At 38.5% G+C, this 21,171-nt stretch overlaps 1 protein-coding gene across 1 annotated transcript in view; it reads left to right on the plus strand.

Annotated features, from left to right (window-relative positions):
* SLC17A5 (solute carrier family 17 member 5) overlaps positions 1-21,171 on the plus strand; it is a 49,280-nt gene that overhangs the window by 13,233 nt on the left and 14,876 nt on the right. The window contains 9 exon segments of the mRNA XM_042476828.1: positions 1,473-1,666; positions 3,542-3,649; positions 3,651-3,776; positions 8,759-8,846; positions 9,058-9,144; positions 10,518-10,636; positions 11,567-11,725; positions 14,036-14,168; positions 17,811-17,958. Of these exon segments, the coding sequence (XP_042332762.1) occupies positions 1,473-1,666; positions 3,542-3,649; positions 3,651-3,776; positions 8,759-8,846; positions 9,058-9,144; positions 10,518-10,636; positions 11,567-11,725; positions 14,036-14,168; positions 17,811-17,958 (1,162 nt within the window).

A 21,171-nucleotide genomic window follows, 5' to 3' on the forward strand; every position in this document is an offset into this window, starting at 1 on the left:
ATGGACTGCAATTCCCAGCAGCCAGAGGCAGCTTTTCCAAAGGTGAGGAATGCTGGTAGCTGCAATCCAATAATGCCCAGAAGGCCACACAATTCCAACACCTATTAAAAGGACTAAACTCTAGAACTTGGAAAAGTTACTTTAAGAGTAAAAATTGCCTCTTACCTTCACCATCCATAGCTTCCCTTTAGGCTGAGTTTGTCTCAGTCTTGCAGGAAGAACTAGAAGATTAAACAAACTTTAATATTGACCACTGATGAAGATGTTTGTGTGGATTCTGGTCTTTGCTCTATTGAAGACTTATGGAATATTATTTATTATATATGGATTACTATATATACTCATGTATATGTCCTAGACTTATGTCTAGGAATTTACGTCAAAAATTTGATCCAAAAAAACTGGGTCAATGTAAGTACTGTAATTTAACTCTTATTAAAAAAGGAACCATGCCCTGGTGAAAAGTGAGAGCTTAATCTCTTCTCAGAGTGCCTAAAAGAAGCATTAACCCCCTCTACTATCTTATCCATCTAGCCTTTAGAGTGAGCACATCTATTCAGACATTAGGGTGCCTGTCAACATTTTTAAAAATCTTCATTAGCATTGTTTTCCTTTGCTTCATCCTTTACATTGTTTGTTACATGCTGCTGAGTTTTACCCTCGACTTATCCATTGGTCATAACAAAATCCATAATTTTGGCCCCAAAACCTGACCTCGACATATACATGAGGTCAACTTATCATCAAGTATATACTGGTACTTATTGTTTGTTATATCTATTGTAAATTGCTTTTTTAAAATTTCTATTTACCTATACAAAATTAGAGAGAATGAAAAAGAGACAAAGAGAGAGAGAAGTTCCACAAAATTCCTAAGGCCTGCTACACAAATGCAAATAATTTTGTATGTCAGCCTCTTTTGACATGTTAAAAAGATTGAAATTAATATGGGAGTCAGATTGGGGGATAAAAATAGAAGATAAACAATGGAATTTGATTTGGAAGACTCCAAATTATTACCAACATTGGCACAAAAGAGAGAAAATTCATTGAAAATTACCGCATACACAAATGGTACTATTACCCACTTAAATTACACATGAATAAAGGCATATCAAAACTATGAGGGCCAGTGTGGCATAGTGGTTTGAGTGTTGGGCTAGGACAGGGAGAGACCAGGGTTCAAATCCCTGCTCAACCATGTAAACCGACTGGGTGACCCTGGGCAAGTCACACTCTCTCAGCTTTAGAGGATGGCAATGGCAAACTCCCTCTGAAGAAACTTGCCAAGAAAACCCCATGAACCCCTTAGTGTCACCATAAGTCGGAAACAACTTGAAGGTACACAAGTTGGCAATATCAAAACAATGCTAGAGAGGGTGTGGAGAAATAGGGAGCTCATCAACAGATATGAGGGATTGGGATGGGGGGTACTATTAACCCTTTATGATGTGAGTCTCTTTTCTTTTTAGCCCCAATATGCTGCTCTTCTCGTCTCAGTTTAGCAATCTGGGCCTTCTTTGGCTTCTTTCTCTTGTATGCACTCCGTGTGAATTTAAGTGTTGCCCTGGTGGACATGGTGAAAGCAAATGCAAGCTTACCCAAAAATACAACATCAACATGCCCAGAGCATTCTTCAGCTCCAGTTGTTCCTCGTAACACAACGGTAACGTCTACCAGATTTATTTTTCATAAATAAGCTTCTGTTGTTTTTGTTATTACTGGAATAAATAAGTAAATTAGCCCCATTCTGAAAAGGATGTTGATGGAAAATCTGAAGGGAAGCAAGAGGGGAGGGAGAATTTCAGGACAAAATTCCTTCAAGGGTGATGGTCTTGTTCCATTCCCACCATTATTCATCACAGGTCAGCTTCTTCATAACAGCTGGGCAACTGTGACCCTCCTGATGTTTTCAAATCAAATCCCATCATTCCTCAACATTGGGCTATGCTGGATCAAGCTGATGGCAGTTGTAGACCAAAGCAATCTAGAGGGCTACAGTTGCACTGCCATGCTTTACAAGACAACTTGTAAGAAGGACTAGATAAGGGAGTGGGGTGGCTCGGTCAAGAGACCCTTTTCCTCCTGAAGCTGACATTTATGGTGTGATATATTGATTTCTTCATGAATATTTTTTTAAGTACACTGATATTGTTATCTTTATATTGTACACATTTCCCTGGGAGTCAAACCCATTGAAGGCAATAGGAAAAAGGGGAATTATTCATTGGATCTCTATATGCTATTATGGCTACTATTCCTTTAGCCCTCTTCCACATGATTTCTGTTTTCAAATAGCCCTTGACTTTCTGCCTATCACTGAGTTACTGCTCACATGGCATTCCTGTTTTACCTGCATCAAGCAACTGGAACTCGCTGACCATTTAATTCCTGTCGGAGTTAGGTTGTTAAAGAAAGTTATATATTAAGCCCATGTCAAATCTTTTAGTTTTTTGTTTCCTCGGGTTTTTAAAATTGCCTCTCTTTCGTCTTTGTTTTTACATCTTCTTATCTCCTCCTGTTGTATAAACTCATTGCCATGAAACATATTCATTAGAAAGCTGATCTGGACATACATTCCCAGGAATTAAAATTGCTATCTTCTCTATATTATCTCATGCAATTTTAAGAGCAAATTGTTGGGAATGCTAGCTGGAAAGCAAAAGGAAAATGTTCTACAGTGCAAATGAAATTTACTGCTATTTAGAAAAGAAAAGAGAGATGCTCTGTTATGAGCATATAGATGAGTTCTCCAGCTTGATCTTTTAGCAGCTTATACCCTATTGCAGTTTTTCCCAACCTGGGGCTCTCCAGATGTATTGGTCTGCAACTTTCATAATCAAGCAGCAAGCTGTGCTTCCTCATGTGTTCACCAGGTTGAGGAAAGCTCTAGCATGGAGTTATGCTGATTGTAGGTTTAGAGGAATCCTGATCCAAAATATCTAGAGAGCACCAAGACTGCTCTGCTATAAGTACATATAGCTGAAATAAATGCTGTACCCTCCCCATGAACCCTTACCCTGATCTCTTGTATTTCTTGTTGTCTCCTCTCTGTCGCATTTGATTGCCCTGCAGCAAATCCCTAAAATGGCCCAGAGGAGACCAAAAACAAAGGAAAATGTGCCCCCTCTATAGAGGACTTTTTGGGGGAGATTCAATTTTTTGCCGGGGTTGCAGCCCTCCCAAGTCCTTCTAGGGATCTAATACAGCCTCGTAGCCTCCCGCAGTCCTTAGTTCAGATAGAGTAGAAACAATTAATTATCTAATAATAGTTGTAATAAGGGAGTATTGTTCTCATGTGATTTACAAAATCATAAAAGTAATGATTTGATATCTGGAGAGCTCTTCCTACATGTCTCATAAATTACATGTGGCTGGGAAAGATAAGTTATCTGTTCTGTAGTTAAGAATAAATACTATAGATAGTCTATGATTCTAGTCAATGCATACTTAGTGGTTGTCACAGTATACTCCTTTTTCTTCTTTTTTATGATTCAGGAAATTAAAATGAGACCCATGTGCCCCTTTGTCTCTGTTTCAGGGGAAGAAGTATGCCTGGGATGCTGACACACAAGGCTGGATCCTTGGTTCCTTCTTCTATGGCTACATTATTACTCAGATTCCTGGCGGGTATCTTGCACGTCGGATTGGGGGGGAAACTACTTTTGGGCTTTGGCATCCTGGGCACAGCTGTTTTCACTTTGTTCACACCTTTAGCAGCAGATCTAGGAGTTGGATTCCTCATAGCAGTCAGAGCTTTTGAAGGCCTGGGTGAGGTAATCTCAGTTTTTTACCCTCTTTAAAATTTGTCAAATATATTAGAAAGATGGAGAAATGATACAAGCTCAGTAGCTGTCATAGCTTTACTCTCTCAGGATGTTGGTACTGCCACTTCATTCTCCAGATGTAGTTATTTTTTATTATTTTTACCATTATATTTATTTCCATCCCACCTCTTCCCCAGATTGGTTGTTAATGCAGTTTCCAGTGATTAAAAAACATAGTTAAAAACCCACAAAATACAAAAGTTAAAACACAAACAATCAGGAAAAAACACCAGGTTAAAACATATATTAAAACACACATGAGCAGCAGTTTGCAGTATCCAGTGCATTAAGTAAGGTTAGACTTAGAACTTCAAATGCCTGTTGGAATCAAAAGATCTTTGCTTGTCTGCAAAAAGAAAGTAGGGAGAGTGCTGGTCTAATTTCTCTGGGAAGGGAGTTCTAGGCTTCATAAATCCACTATATAATTTTTTATTTATGTAGCATGTTTTACATCCCACTTTTTCTTCATTTATGGACCTCAAGTTGGCATTCATATGAACTCCCACTAAGACCCTTTCACACTACACAACAACAATTTTACATTAATTGTCATGGCAACATCCCATCAAATCCTGGGATTTGTAGTTTAGGGAGGGACATTTGGGATTCTTAGCCAGACAGCTCCTCTAGGGCCTATGACCAAATTACAAATCCCAAGGTTCAACAGGATGTTAGCATGGCAGTTGGTGGAGTATGGTGTTGTGGTGTAGTGTGAATGCACCCTGAATTCCCAGACCCTGCCGTGAAATGGGCTTGAATCTGGGAAGTGACATCTTGCTTGCTCCTTCTTTCAGATTGCCACCCTGAAAATGAATATACAGGCTGAGTTTCCCTTATCCAAAATGTTTGGGACCAGAAGTGTTTTGGATTTTTATTTTATTTTTTGGATTTTGAAATATCTGTATTTGCATAATGTAGATAATAAGATATCTTGAAGATGGGACCCAAGTCTAAACACAAAATTCATTTGTATTTCAAAAAATACATCTTATACATGTAGCCTGAAGATAGTTTTATACAGTAATTTAAAATAATTTTGTGCATGAAACAAAGTTTTTGTACATTTTGCTGTTGTTGTTTGTGACTTATGGCGACTCTAAGGAAGTGTCCCTGTTGTGGGGTTTTCTTGGCAGGTTTCTTCAGAGTAGTTTTTGCCTTTGCCGTTCTTCAAGGCTGAGAGAGTGTGACTTGCCCGAGATCACCCAATGGGTTTCCATGGGTGAGCTGGGATTCAGTCCCTGGTCCCCAGAACTGTCATCCAGTGCTCAAACCACTGTGCCATGCTGCTTTCTTTTGTACATTGAATCATCCGAAAGCAAAGGTGTCGCTATTTCAACCACCCATGAAAAAAATTTAGGTTTTAGGAATATTTCAGAATTTTGGATAAGAGAGACTCAACTTGTAATATGTTTGTATGTTATTGTTCGTTAAAGAAAGCAGATGGTGAAAACAGCACTGTAATTAGTAGTAGTACATGAAGGGCTGTGTAAAGGCTACGTCAGTCCTGAATATGCATCTTTAAGGAAGAGGAAGGAAATGGGAAACAGATTGAAAGTGCTGGCAGATACTGAGCTGTCGAAGGAAGGCAACATTTCATAGAATCATAGAATCATAGAGTTGGAAGAGACCACTAGGGCCATCCAGTCCAACCCCCTGCCATGCAGGAAATCCAAATCAAAGCATCCCTGACAGATGGCCATCCAGCCTCTGTTTAAAGACCTCCAAGGAAGGAGACTATATCACCCTCCGAGGGAGTGCATTCCATTGTCGAACAGCCCTAACTGTCAAGAAATTCCTCCTAATGTTCAGGTGGAATCTCTTTTCCTGCAGCTTGCATCCATTGTTCCGGGTCCTGTTCTCTGGAGCAGCAGAAAACAAGCTTGCTCCCTCTTCAATATGACATCCCTTCAAATATTTAAACAGGGCGATCATATCACCTCTTAACCTTCTTTTCTCCAGGCTAAACATCCCCAGCTCCCTAAGTCGTTCCTCATAGGGCATGGTTTCCAGACCCTTCACCATTTTTGTCGCCCTCCTTTGGACACGCTCCAGTTTCTCAATGTCCTTTCTGAATTGTGGTGCCCAGAACTGGACACAATATTCTAGGTGGGGCCTGACCAGAGCAGAATACAGTGGCACTATTACTTCTCTTGATCTAGACACTATACTTCTATTGATGCAGCCTAAAATAGCATTGGCCTTTTTAGCTGCCGCATCACACTGTTCACTCATGTTCAACTTGTAGTCTACTTGGACTCCTAGATCCCTTTCACACGTAGTTTCATTCAGCCAGGTGTCACCCATCCTATAACTGTGCATTTTATTTTTCCGCCCTAAGTGCAATACCTTACATTTCTCCGTGTTGAATTTCATTTTGTTAGCTTTGGCCCAGCTTTCTAGTCTATTCAGGTCATTTTGAATCTTGATCCTGTCCTCTGGGGTATTAGCTATTCCCCCTAATTTGGTGTCATCTGCAAATTTGATAAGTATGCTCCCAATTCTGTCATCCAGGTCATTGATAAAGATGTTGAATAGCACTGGGCCCAGGACAGAGCCCTGTGGGACCCCACTGGTCACTTCTCTCCAGGATGAAAAGGAGCCATTGTTGAGCACCCTTTGGGTTCCTCTGACCAGTCACAGCCTAACTTTTATGTAAATCTGTGGGGAGGGGAAACTGAAAGAAACATTACATGGGCAATCTGAATTCTATTCAAAGAAGAGATGAATTCTGCAGACTATATATATTATACAAATAAAGCAGATTTGCATCATTTATTATTTCATAGTATTTATTCTATAGCATGTTGGGCTTTCCCCCTATTTTTGCTAGTCATAGTAGAAAGGTATGACTAGGTAGAAGCAAAGAGCTATGCAAGCCACTAAAGACCTGACCTCAACTACTGGAAATCATTTTCAGAACTCTCTACCCTCAAGAAAATGTCAGCAGACATGGCCTACACATTGCAAGTATGTACAGGTTGAGTCTCCTATATTCTGAAATCTGAAGTATTCCAGAAACCAAAACTATTCATGGATGGCTGAGATTGTGACACCTTTGCTTTCTGATGGTTCAGTGTACACAACCTTTGTTTCATCGCCTTGAGTCCCTATATTGGGAGAAAGGTGGGATATAAGAAAATAATAATAATAATAATAATAATAATAATAATAATAATAATTCATGCACAAAAGTATTAAAAATACTGTATAAAATTGCCTCCAGGCTGTGTATAAAGTGTATATGAAACATGAATGAATTTTGTGTTTAGACTTGGGTCCCATCTCCAATAGATATCATGATGTTCATATATGCAAATACAGGCATTCCAAAATCCAAAAAAAGGCCCCAAATCTCAAACAGTTCTGGTCCCAAGCATTTGATCTTGCTCATAATCCAGAGTTTAATGGAGTGCTTTCAGACAGCCTTAATCTCACTGATGGACTGCTTGACTGATCAGTTGCTTTTCAGAATGTATTCCCTTTTAAGTGGTTCAGAGTTTATTAACACAAAATAATAAACCATAATGTTACAATTTAAAATGCAACATATCTAAAGATAAAACAGCAACAGCACCTAGCAACAGTTTCAGTAGAATAAAACAGCAGGACCTTAAAAAAAACACCTTTATAGAACTCGGTTAAAACTAATAGATTTGAATCTAAATTTATCTCCTTGGAATGGAGACCATGCTTAATTCCTATCACGAGAAAATTTATTGTTGGGTGTTCAAGTTTCTTTCTATTGATCTTAAATTGTATTATATCTGCATTTAAAAGTAAACTAGTTAGATATTTTATTGTATCAAGTGCTGTATATGTGGTATGCATTTAAGTCATTTCCAATTTACAGCAACCCTAAGATAAACCTATCATGGGATTTTCTGGGAAGATTTGTTAAGAAAGGGTTTTGCCTTTGCCTTTGTCTGCGGTTGAGAGAATATGACTTGCCCAAGGTCAACAAGTAGGTTTCTAGGGACAAGTAATAATAATTAATAATAATTTGTTTTATTTATATACCGCTATTCCAAAGATCATAGCGGTGAACAGCAAGTAAGCTAATTAGCAAGTAAGCTAATTTGCCCCCAACAGTCTGGGTACTCATTTTAGCGACCTCGGAAGGATGCAAGCCTGAGTCAAGCTTGGGCCCTTTTGCTGGTCTTGAACTCGCAACCTTGTGGTCTTGAGTGAATGGCTGCAGTACAGGCATTTAACCACTGCGCCACCAGGGCTCCATTCAAATCCTGGTGTCCCAGTGTCCTAGTCCAGCATTCAAATCACAACACCACGCTGTCTCTCAATTTATAATTATATGTGCTGCAAAGAATTCTAGAGGATCTGGTTCCCAATAGTCTTTGAAAGCGATCACAAGGCTCAGACATACTGATACAAGTAATCAAGTAAGCTGCTCCCAAATTATTTATGGTTCTGAAGACTTTGCAGTCTTAGCAGAGACTGGACTTTCTTTAAATATTGTTGCTGGTTATTTTAATTTTAAATCCAGATAAATATAGTTAGGTCTCATGTTTTATTTAGCAGTTGCAATTTTTTTTATTATTATTTTGCTCTTTCTGATGAAAAATGAGCTCTTTCCTACCACATTCCCTGATCTTCTTGGCAAACTGGTATTAAACAATCCAAACTGAAGAAAGCCATGTCACCATATTTTTGTTGCTGTTGCTTAGCTGAACCCAAAAGTTCAGCATAATTGTTATGTCCACAAAGCATATTCAGCTGAAGAATTGATGCAGGCAAGAAATTAGTTCTGCTTAATTGCCCATGAGCTATGCTCACTTGTTGAGAAAATAGCTTCGTACTAATGCAACCCGTGCTTTCTCAGGCTTTATGGAAGTAAAAATGTTTACCTTTTTCTTTTAAAAAAGTTCATTTGCTCTTTAAGTATATATTATACTATAAACAAATGTGTTTCCCAGGGTGTCACTTTTCCTGCCATGCATGCAATGTGGTCCTTGTGGTCTCCTCCATTGGAACGCAGCAAACTTCTTAGTATTTCATATGCAGGTGAGATACTATAAATATTTCTATATCCAACCCAAACTTTGCTTAATAGTGGTAATGGGACTGGGAAGAGGTCACAGGATTATCCTCCCAATTCTGCTGTTGTCTGTAACTCCAATTCATGTATTTATGACCTTTGGTTGTTACTACCCCTAAATCTTTGACAACAAGGATATCACTTAGCAACAATAAAACTAAACCTTTTAATTTCTAGGTGCACAGCTAGGAACTGTTGTGTCTCTTCCATTGTCTGGCTTGATATGTTTTTATATGGATTGGGTTTATGTATTCTACATATTTGGTAAGTGTTTGCATTTTAAATACAATTCTGTTCAGGAAAGCTTTTTATATGTACTTCTAGAGCACTTTGTAGCTAATTAATGCAAATGTGCTAAAAATACTTCAATGGGTGTTGTGTTTACACAACCCAGGAGTTATTGATTAGGTGACGTTTTCCTGTCAAAGTAATATATATACATGCTTGTCAAGAAGTAAAAGCAAACGTAGTTGCATGAGTACAAACAAAATCTGCAGTTGGGTCACAACTTTATTGTGTCTGCGTGCTTTCAAGTCACCTGACAACTTATGGCAACCCCATTAATTTCTTAGGGTTTTCCTAGGAAAGGAATATTCAGGGGTGATACTGCTAGTTCCTTCCTTTGAAATATAACCAGCAGCACCTGGTACTTGTTGGAAGTCTCCCATCCAAGTACTAACTAGCTTCCAAGATCAGTCAAGATTTGGTGCCTTTAGGACATTTAGGCATCAACAAAATGTGCTGCCTAAATTGATGAAGTTTTCTGCAAAAGTGAAAAATTCTCTCCATTGAGAGAATTCCTGCCAATGAGGGAGTTTCTTTTTTAAAAATTCAACAGTTCTCTTCTTTCATCTTAATCATTTTCTTTGTAAACATCTTGCTGCTAGAATTATCTTATATGTTCCTGCCTGCTCTCATGGTATTTGTTTCTCTACTGGTGCTGACAGATTTGTATGTGTGTATGTGAAGCTTGATCTGTGCTACCAAAACTTAGGTTGCTGAATGTTTTCATATAGTAATTTGCACCCACAGGTTCACTTTGATGGCATCCTGCAAATATGTTCATGCAGAAATGATAGGATAAGATGTGTTCTCCATTTAACCCAGCCCTTCCCAAACCTGGTGCCCTCCATATGTTTTGGATGACATCTGTCATCAGCCTTGGCCAGCATAACCAGTGGGTAGAGATAATGGAGGATATCAGGTTGTGGAGCAGTTATTATGGAGATCTTTATGGAGAGTGATTGAACATAGGATCTTTCTTGGATCCCCGTATACCTCTGATTCCAGAGCGTTACCTTTATAGTAAGCTTAGATGTGGTTTATTTATCAGTGCATTTCAGTGTTACTAATGCCATATCAGGGTTTTTAGTTTTTAATTGTTGTTTTTATGCTTTGACATTGTGTTTTTAATATGTTATACTGTTTAATATTGTCTTAAGGGGGGGAGGGATAAAGTGTTTTTAATTGTTATATTTTATATTTTACTGTTGTCAACCGCCCGGATTGGTTTGCCATAGGGCGGTATACAAATAAATATTATTATTATTATTATTATTATTATTATTATTATTATTATTATTGCCAACCTTTCCTTCAGTTTAACCACAAGCACTTTCCCCCCCTTCACCTTTAAGGCGCCCTAGGTGTGTTGTGGTTCCTCTTCTGGATGTTGCTGGTTAGTGATACCCCAGAAACTCACAAGAGAATTTCTCATGCAGAAAAAGAATACATTCTCTCTACCCTTACAGATCAGGTGTGTAGTTTTGACAAAGATCTTTTTTTTTTTACTACTTTTTAAAATAATCATTGTTGTTTCTGTATCATTATAAGTTTGTCTGTTGTTGTTTCCTGGATTTGTTAATACAATTCTTGTGTTATTTTTTAAAAAGAAATAATCATTGCTGATATTATAATACATCCATCCTAACATTAAAAAGACAAGGGAAAATATTGTGAAAAAAAGATACTACAATTTTTTTCCAATTAAAAATTTTAAAAAATAAGATGAGAAGAAGGGGGAAGAGAACAGCGAACAGCTGAATCTCTGAAAACTAGAGCTTGGAAAGTTAATGTTTAAATGATTAACTATGTAACTCTTCACAAAGCATCCCAAAAGACTTTGTTCCCTTTTGGATTGGTGCTGATGATGATTTTAGCAACTTGTTCTATTACTCTTTTACTTGTTACTTTTTCATTGCTTTGTTTAAAAAAAAATACAAGATGGGTAAGAGAATAGCATAAAACTTGAAAAGTTTCTTAATAACTATTAAAAGTATTTTGAAAATGTTACTTGTTATAGCATTAAAAAAACCTTAATTAACAAAATTTTACATCCTACATTACTTTTGAATTATGATTAACCACCATCCCCTGTTAACCCGAATTAATTGTAACTCACAGCATCCAAGCTGTGCTAAAAAGCCACTGATCAAATAAATGTTTTTCTTATTTATGTAAACATAAGCATCATGAGAAATCATGATTAAAGTTGGGCAGAATTCTGCATGCAAGGGTAAGGGACTTGGAGAGGAACTTGATTCAGTAAGAATCTACTCTTATGTTTGACGTATCATGGTGAAGTCTAACAAGAACATGATCTTCAAAAATTAATTTCTTTGGTGTTTTAAGAAATAGTAATCAAAAACTACAAAATATCTTTGTGGATTTTCTCCCCTCCCTTTAGCTTTCTAGCCAGAAATCTGTGCCTTGGAAAGCCATGTTGACATCCCTTCCACTCTGGGCTATTGTTGTAGCACACTTTTCTTATAACTGGACTTTCTACACCCTCCTTACCTTATTGCCTACATACATGAAAGAAATTCTGAGATTTGATGTGCAGGAGGTAAGATACCCTATGTCTTTTAATTTTACAAATTTTAATTTCCATCCTCAAGTGGCCAAGAACAAACACAATCAAAGTAGATGTATATTTCTCTCTCCCAAAAATCAGCCCAACTCAAGTCCCTTGCCTTGTTTATTCATTCATTCCAAAAGGAAATAGTTGAAACCTACCAGGGAACTTTCCTTAATGCTGATTGGAAGGAATTCTCTTGCAGTACAATTTGTGCATCATTTTCCAGATTTTTGCCACAGAATTATTTCAAAGAAATTCCTATTTCATTCATTTATTCTTTTTGTTTGTTTGGTGTTTGTAGCATACATCACATGAGCTCACCTGTACAAAATGTACTTGCCCCAGGCTGTTCTGTTTTCAGGAAGAAGAAAGACCTGAAGCCTTTTCATGTACACAGTTACAGCTCTGTGATTCTGCTTTTAACTGGTAACCCGAGAGCTGCAGATTGAAAAGGGGCATTTGAAATATTCAGCCAGAGAGCTCCTCTAGGTCACCAGATGACAAATACCATGAATCCATATCATACTACAACCATGGCATTTATTTTGGAATAATAGAGCTGTAACTGTTTAGTGGTGAAAGGTCCCACAGTGTTTTGCTCCTTGTTTCTTTTCCTTCTGGAACATTGTGCTGCTGCTCTTTGCAGGCCCACAAAGACCGCCTGGACAACTTGGATGAATAGGTAGTCCAATCTCTTGATTAAAGTACCAAGCTGGGGTCTTATGACCTTACGTACATCTGGTGATTCAGAGAGGCCTCATTTCAGATAGGAAGCTGAGTCCCTCTTATTGCATCAGCTGATGAGTAAACTTTTCCCTTCGGGATATGTATGAGCAGACAGTGTGCAGAACATTAGTACTGCTGGATGGTAGTGGCTTTCACCGCTGATATATTTACTCATGGATAATAACACTATTATGTGTAATTTTCTAGAAGCCATGATCAAGAAGATGATTTCCAGCACTCCTCATGGCTTCCTGACATTCATTTGTTTCTTCCACCAGGGGCCTTTCATGCTACTTGAGTATAGATAATTCCACTTTAGCTATCCTGGTTCCATACTATGGACTCCTGGGATTTGAAGTTTAGGAAGGGGCTCTAGTACCTTATCAGATTATATATGTGACAAGATTCCATAGCACGGCACCATGCCAGTTCATTTGGAATCCTAGTGCTATAATTTTGTAGTGTGAAAGTGATCCACCTCATTTACCTGTATGCATGATTACATGAATAAATCTGAGTGGCATGAGCCCATAAGTGCCCTCTTTCTGTGAGACTGATCTGAAATTAGTGTGTTGCCACTGGCTTCTCTGGAAGTAAAATTGGTCTTGATGGAATAAACCTGTTTTATTATGTTGTATTAATTTATTGCCTATAGTCATAGGCTATTGCCAGAATGACAAAGTGCAACAAAAATATTTGCAAATAGAATGTGTGTGTCAACTATATATAGAATATATACATGTTAACTTCTTTTTTAAAAAAAAGAAATAAACAGACTTACAAAGTATAATGAAATAATAGAGTTTTAAAATCCCAAAGGTACCACTGTCATGAAATGTTTCTCAAAACTTTTAATAGGGAGTTCCAAAATCCACAGGAGTTTTAAAAGTATCAAAGCCAACTATGGGCAAAGTGCTGCCTTCCACCCCTCCTTGATACAGTTTTTTTTCCCTGACCAAAGTAAAGGGTGAGTTGCTACTCCTGGAAGCTTCCAGAAGCAGCAGTTTTCAAGTAATATAGTTTTCACATGTTGTTCAACATCAAGCATTACTCATTTTCAAAACCAGAAGTAGATTTTAAGCCACTTTGAGCTTTGATTTGATTTTTTGTTCTGGATGCTGTGGCAATTCAATTGGTTCCTGGAGGTTCTCAGTGCAAAAACAGGGCCCTAAACCTACCACAGTTGCCTGCCCCAGATCGGAGCCAAGAACTGTGGTTCAGCAGGTAATGTTCATTCCAACTCCAAGCCAGATAACTTGTCGTTTGCTGTTGTTCAAGTGGCATACCTCTGGTGATAGGTTGAAAGCAACTGGGTTGTATCAGGTACTTGGATTTCATTATTTGGAATGTGTTTCCATTGTAGTTTGCAGTAAGGTATTGCTGTGACATTATTTGTACTGATACACCATTACAGTTTTGTAGTGTTATTTCCCATTTTGTCACTTATGTTCACTGACTATCTTACAATATGATCATATCTGTTACTGTAGCAAGGCAAGGGCAAGTAACTGTTTTCATCCTATCCCAACTGTTTTCCTCCTCCTTCCCTCTCCCTTTTTTTTCCCCTTGCAGAATGGATTTTTATCTGCACTCCCTTATTTTGGCTGTTGGGTTTGTATAATTCTATCTGGCCAGTTTGCAGATCATTTACGGGAAAAGCAAAACATGTCAACTGTATGTGTGCGCAAAACATTTACTCTGATAGGTAAGGGAAGAACCTTTTGTTTTTAACTTCTTATTTTTAATGTGGTTGAATTCAAAAATATAGCTATGTTAGTCTGTAAAACCAGTATGTAAAGACATCTTGTAGTACCTTTGAGACTGACTGAAAGGAAGAGTTGGCAGCATGAACTTTCATAGATGCATCTGAGAAAGTAGATTTAGGTCTACAAATCGGCATGCTGCCAACTTTTTTCTTTCAGTAAGTCTCAAAGGTGCTACAAGATCTCTTTACACACTTTTAATGAGGTTGTAATTTTAAAGCTACACTTTTTAAAGCTTAAAAAAGTTATTCAGTTTGCCAAGGGTCTTTTTTTAATGTATGTCTATGGTTGTTATTCTCAACAATGACAAATTTGTTTTATTTTCACAAATAACCACTTTTACACATCATACATTACTCCTCAATCAAGTGTGATGATCACCAGTGACTTGGGAACCCTCATGTTTTTACTGCTTGCCTGGAAATGGAAAAACTTGAAGCTGCCAAGCAGTGTCAGTATATAGCTGCTGTTGTTGTTCAGCTTAGCAGGTCTCCCATCCTCATAACCTGAACTAGATTCATGGTGCTGCAGAGTTAATGCGTGTCTCTCTGCCAGAGCCAGGAATGTTTCACCTTTGAGGTTACAATTCCTGAATTTCACAGCCAAGAGGGATTCTGAAAGTTGTAATAAAAATAACCTCTCTTGGTTGGGCCCCCTTCTAAGGCAAAAATGGTTGCTAAGGTAGGCCCTACCTCCTTTCAAGCTACTCCCAGAATATCATGCTAATGGGTAAGGCCAGAAACTGAGATTCTGTGTATTGTGCATTTCCATGGATTCCAGACCAAGTACACAACAGGACATCTTTTCATTTGAGGTTTTTTTAAAGGAAGGGAAAAGCTGAGATTCTTAGGAAGGATTTTCCGAAGATGAACAATGTTGGTAGTTAGAAGGGTCATTTTTACAAAACATGAGTAGGTTGTATCCTCCTGTTTTTGTTTTTTTTAAAAACCTGACCAACTCCCAGATCTTTTTTTAAAACTGGAGGTGTTCTTGTTTAAAGACTATAGGGAAGGGCCTAAAATAGGTTTGGAGAAGGATAAAATAGCCTTTAAAATGGCCAATTGTGCCACCTCCAGAGATTTGGGAGGAGGGTTGAATGACCAAAAATTGGGGGGAGAATCAGGGATTCACTAGGGGCTGTGGAGGGCCACATGTGGGCCAAAAAATAACTTTGCCCTCCTGTCTTCTAGCACTCAGGTTTTTATGGAGAAAATATTAAGCCACAGTGGCTTGGGTGATTCATATAGTAGATGAGAAATGGGACTGAGGCCATGCACATGACATTTTAACAGGCCATAGGATCATAGGAAGCTCTTTTCATACCAAGGCAGACCACTAGCTCATTATTGCTGACTAGCTCACTAGTAATCCAGGCAAGAACATGTTCCACTCAACTATTCACTAGCAAGTGGTAGACTGGGGCTTAGGGAATGAATATACTGTGTGTGTGTGGGCGCGCGCGCACGCACGCGTGTGTCCCTTTCTATGAAATCTGTCCCAACCATTTCTAGAAAAGTCCTAGGGTTTTTCACTTGCAGAGTATGAGCTCTACCACAGCGTAATAAGCCACCTAAAACCAACTTCCATGTTTTCCTTCCCTTTCTTTCTCCTTTGTGCTTGCAAGTCCCTGGCAACATAACATCTTGGAACAACCTGAGATTGCCATTTCATTAATTGAAACGAATGTCCTAAAAATATGACACTTTAATTAAAAAATAAAACAAGTGTGTTTTCAATTATCATTCACTGCACCAGCAGCTTGGATTCTACCATAAATAACTTATATGTTATATCATGTTTTATACTCTAGGTGGCAATCTAGTGTAGAGTAGTGTAGAGCTCAACTTGAAATGTTTAAACAGAATGTTATCCTAATAAAGCAGTAAGAATAAAAAACAGTCTAAAACAAAGCATCACAAAGCACACAGAAACTAATATAAATCTTAGTTACCTTGACTTACAGTAACTATGATAGTTTATGGTTGCAGTCCATAAAAATTTCATTAGTATAAATTTGTGTGTGTTTTTAAATATTGTATAGAATACTAGTTGCTGTACTTTTCTCTCACTGAGGCTGCAGTTCTGCTCATACTTAGTTGAACACAAGTCTGGCTGAACTTCTAAGCAAGCATGTGTAAATGGATCATGCTGCACATCTCATAACATTTTCAAAGCACAAAGCCAATACCATGGTGCATGAGGCAGTCAAGGCAAAAAAAAAATCCATGGTTTGCTGTCATTTTTGCAATAATTTGGATCTTGATACAGCCATGTATTAGATGCCAGCTTTTTGAGGTCAGAGACCAATTAATCAGGAAAGGTTGTTCTGCACAGAGTGATGCAGTGATGTGCCAAAAGACTTAATTCATCACATTCAATTTCCCACAGAGTCCCACATGTCTTGCAATTACTCTTTAATAACCAATATGAGTATACAAAGATGCCTTATATTTTGTCAGTGCATTAATTTGTCTATACCAATATACAGATGCAAGGCATTCTGCATTTCTGTTATGGAGATTAATTAAATAAAAAGACTATTTTTTCCATTGGAAATGCCAGGGACTCAACCTCTTATATGCCTTATGTATTCTCTGGCACTCAGCTGTGGTTCTTCAGCTCAGAACTAGAAGGGTCTAAATTTTGGATGACATTTCCCAGAATCCCCAGGTGAGGATGTTTTAATTAAAAAAAAGTAATTTTCCAAAGTTCTAGCAGTTCTTGCATCCAGTGTGAACACCTCCCCCAACTTTTCCCTACCTGGCATTCTCCTGAAATTTTGGATTAAAATTCCCATCACCCTTTTAGCATGATCAGTAGCGAGCTCTGCATGATAAGAGTCATAACACAACACAGAAGAAGAGTGGAAGGTACCAGGTTGGAGAGGTCTGTGCGTCAAAGCAGCATTTTTTCTCAGAGATGCACCCACCCTCAACTCTTTTCAGTACTAAAAGGGATTTTGTAGCACCTTTGAGACTAACTGTGCAAAAGAAGTTGTAAAATCAGCTTTCATAGACTTAGGTCTGCTTCCTCAAATGCATGCAGGAATTAGACCAAGCTTACGAAAGCTGATCCTACAACTTCTTTCCCACAATTAGTCTTAAAAGTTCTACAAGATCCCTTTGCTTACTGATATTCCAGACTAACACAGCCATGTCTCCAAAATAACCCTTTTCAGTTCTCCAGCAGTATCCCTAGAACTTATGGCCTGTTATAAAGCAATTCCAGTCTCTCGACATTTCTACTCTGCCTTCCTGAGCCTATTCAGTGGTGCCTCAGCAGGTCCTTTGGTTTTGGCTAGGATAAGGGTGGGGGAATTTGCTCTATATTGTGTTTTCCAAGGTGCAGAAATAGATCTCCTGCATCTCTGTCCTGCCCAGTCCCCAGCCATGGACTGAAGTTCACAGTCTGTTTCTTTCCCCCGGAAGATTGCCCCAGAGTAGCACCATGTTGTAGATCACCTATTGACAATCAGTAGTACTTACCACCCAAAAAAGCAGTCCTGCATTGCAGGACTGCACAAAGAATAAGACACAATTGAGTTTCCGTAAAAGTAATATTACTGCTCTGTTGTTTTAATTAAGGAATGATTGGGCCTGCAGTTTTCCTCATAGCGGCTGGATTTATAGGCTGTGATTATAAACTGGCTGTCACATTTGTAACCATATCAACAACTCTAGGAGGCTTTTCCACATCTGGCTACAGCATCAACCACCTGGATATTGCACCATCGTAAGTTGCTTCCCCTCCCGTGATAACTGCTTAGTAATTTTTCTAGAGGGGGCAGGGATCTCTCAATATAGTATGTAAAAGAGAATTGAATTTCATGATAGTTTATGGTTCATGATAGTACATGGATGTGGCGCACAGCCTCTCGGAGTCCCTTCCATGAAAGTCTCAAATGATAACCAGGATCACCTACCTGTAGGGTGACTATCTACTGAGTTTACTTGAAACCACGGAGATAATTTCTTGCTTCAGAATGGGAACTGTGAGGCCCTCCCAGAATTCCTTGCCATTGGCTATAGGGTAGCTAAGTTGGCTGGGAGAAGCAGTCCAACAACATCTGGAGAGCTGCACAATTCCCATTTCTGGCCTAAATCCTATTGTTAGGCCCAACTAGATTAGGCACATTGAATCAAAGGTATTTTGTTAAGATTTATTTATTCATTCATTCATTCAAGTCTCATTGATTCAATGGGTATGCTCCTGCTAGGGCTGATAATAGGACCAAGGCCAGAGTTTCCATCATAGACCACCTACCTAGAAAGCCATTCCTAGCCTGCTCATTTCCCTTTCTGATTACCATCAGACTTCTTCCCCCACACTGTCTGTGTTACAATGTTACTTCTCATACGCATGCTTGGTTGTGTTTTGTGTAAAGCTGCTGCTGAGCAATTTGCCACCATGCTTCAACATCAAGAGTGGTCTCTTGAGAGTGACACTCTCAGTAGGGACAGAGGATAGGGCGACTACTCAGTGTGACATTCCATTCCTTTCTCCCATGCAATTATGATCAATCCAACAGCAGGTTTTCAGAGGAGACATGCTCAGACTGGGTTTATCCATCCACTTGTATGATAACTGGAGTAGTTACTCATCCCTATAGTTCCCAGTGACAGCAGCATTTATATATACCTACAGGCAGGTGGTTTTCTCCAGATTATCCATTTTCCCCCTATCTCTTGTTGCTCATGCATGTGATGTTTATTCATTTCCCTACAGCTAGTCCTTCAAGTGCTGTTGTGCATAACATACTTTCTGTTTAGATTTGTGATTCTTCTGCACTTTCTGGAAAAATTTGCTGGCTTTTCAGCAAAATCTGTATCTTACTATATTAATGTGTTTTCCTATTGCAAGTTAGTCTTGATGGCAACACCCATCCCAGGATTGGGAGTAACATATTGAAATTAAAAGCAGGTATCTCTATTCCCTTTAGGGGATTTCTCCTTCTTCATGGATTAACAGTTTTAACAATGCTAATTACTGGATATTATGGGTGTATTATCTCAGAGGTTCCATACCTTGAACTTGAGCATAAACCTTTTTTCCTGTATGTTTGCATTTCCCTTAGTTATTGATTTGTATTAATTCAACCTCTTTGCTGTGATCCCAAAGAATGTTTTGAACACCTTTATGAGCTGTTGTACTTTGCAGCCTTGTCATTTGTATAGCCTGATCTCTAAATGTTTATTTAAATGTTGAGTCTCATTGTGTTTGATGGAGTTGTTCCTCCTATGCACAGACGCATAACCTTAGATTGTAGCTCAGTCCATGACACACATACCTAGAAATAACTTGCACTGAGCTTAGTGGAATATACTTCTGAACAAGCAAGCATTTGGCGTTGTACTCTTAATCTCCTGTTCCTATATTTCTGACTGTTCTCCCTCCCCTCCTGCCCACACTGGCCAGGCTGTAGTTTTCCCTGAAACTTGTTTGTTAAGTGTACAGCTGGATATCCACTTGCACAGGTTAGCTCTAAGGTAGTAAAAATTAAGAAATGCTCCTATGGAGCCTGAACAATATGCATGATTTCTCAAAGTACATACTAATGCCATCACAGCACTTAAACATCCCCTGGAGGAAATGTGCTACACCACTGAAGGATTTATGGAATCTTGTTACACACTTATTTGTCCTATGAGGCCTTTTACTCCTTGGCATTTATCTTAACAAAGCCATTCATTTTTAAACACTTCTGAGTTCCCAAGAGACATGTAAGTGCCAAGTTCCTTAAGAACATCTAATTCATATGCTGACATTAATTTAAAATAGAAGTAGTAATTCCCGGTTGTTACCTCCTGATCTTGGTTTTGGCCTTCCTATAGCATTTGCACCTATTTCTGAGCAAACATCTGTGTGCATTATAAACCTATCCAGCTTTGTGCCTGCTTCTTTTTTTTTTTTAGAAAGCAAAACATGATGAAGTTCTTTGTGGGTCTAATGCCATGAAACACTGTACTGAATCTCCCCAAACTCTGTTAATGCTCAATCTGGTATTTCATTGCATGTTCCCCCCACAAAATCACACACTTGCAAAAAAGAAATGGAGGGGGGGGGGTTTGCAGGAAGAAGCTAGTCATGCAGTGATGCTCTTGCAAATAAAGTTAAGCTGGTCACATATACAGTACACATAAACAGATTTCAGTACTGACATGCTGGGAGGAGTCTTGTAACAGACAATGCAGAGATGACTTTTTCTCCTTTAATGAGTGCTTCTGCTTAAGTTGTTGGAAAAACCTGTCCTCCTACCATTCAAGCCTGGTTTCTGATCTCTTTGGATTGAGTTATTTTATAGATTATGCTGGGTTAGGGTTCTTTTTTTAGCGTTTGAACTGCTTTTGAAATTAACACAAAATCTTTTTTTCCCTTTGTCACCTTATATACATATGTGCATGCACAAACATATATAAATCAGGAAATTATTGTTTCCCCCATTTCTGTGCCCCAGTCTGTATGCTCCTGCATAAAATGCACAGACAAATGAAGCTGGAGGGGAGCCACTTACTTCATAGTCAGAATCCCTGGACTAGAGCCTAAGTATGGCAGCAGCCTCATGCTTTAGATTTTATTTCCCTTGCACATTCTTCATTGGGAAGCCTGTGCATGTGAGAAGCTCTTCTAATCCCCTCCAGACAAGTGGATGAATTAAGTGTGAAATTATTCCAGTGTCTCTTGTTTCACTATGTCAGGAAGACCTTGGTGCCAAAACATCTCTCCTCTCTCAGCGATGTCTACTTATATTTAGCAGCATGTATGCTTGGGCTGTATGGCCTGAATCCAATTGTTAGTCAACTAGAGTAAATCCATTAAATCAGTCAGAATCTCCTAGGAGAAAGCTAAAAGAGCAATAACTGAGGTCAAAGAAAACGAGAAAATAGTGATGGACCAAGAAAAAATTAAAAAGATTTTTTTAAATTATTATAGAGATTTGTATAAAAA

This window comes from Sceloporus undulatus, chromosome 1, assembly GCF_019175285.1.
Source record: "Sceloporus undulatus isolate JIND9_A2432 ecotype Alabama chromosome 1, SceUnd_v1.1, whole genome shotgun sequence".
NCBI lineage: Eukaryota > Metazoa > Chordata > Lepidosauria > Squamata > Phrynosomatidae > Sceloporus > Sceloporus undulatus.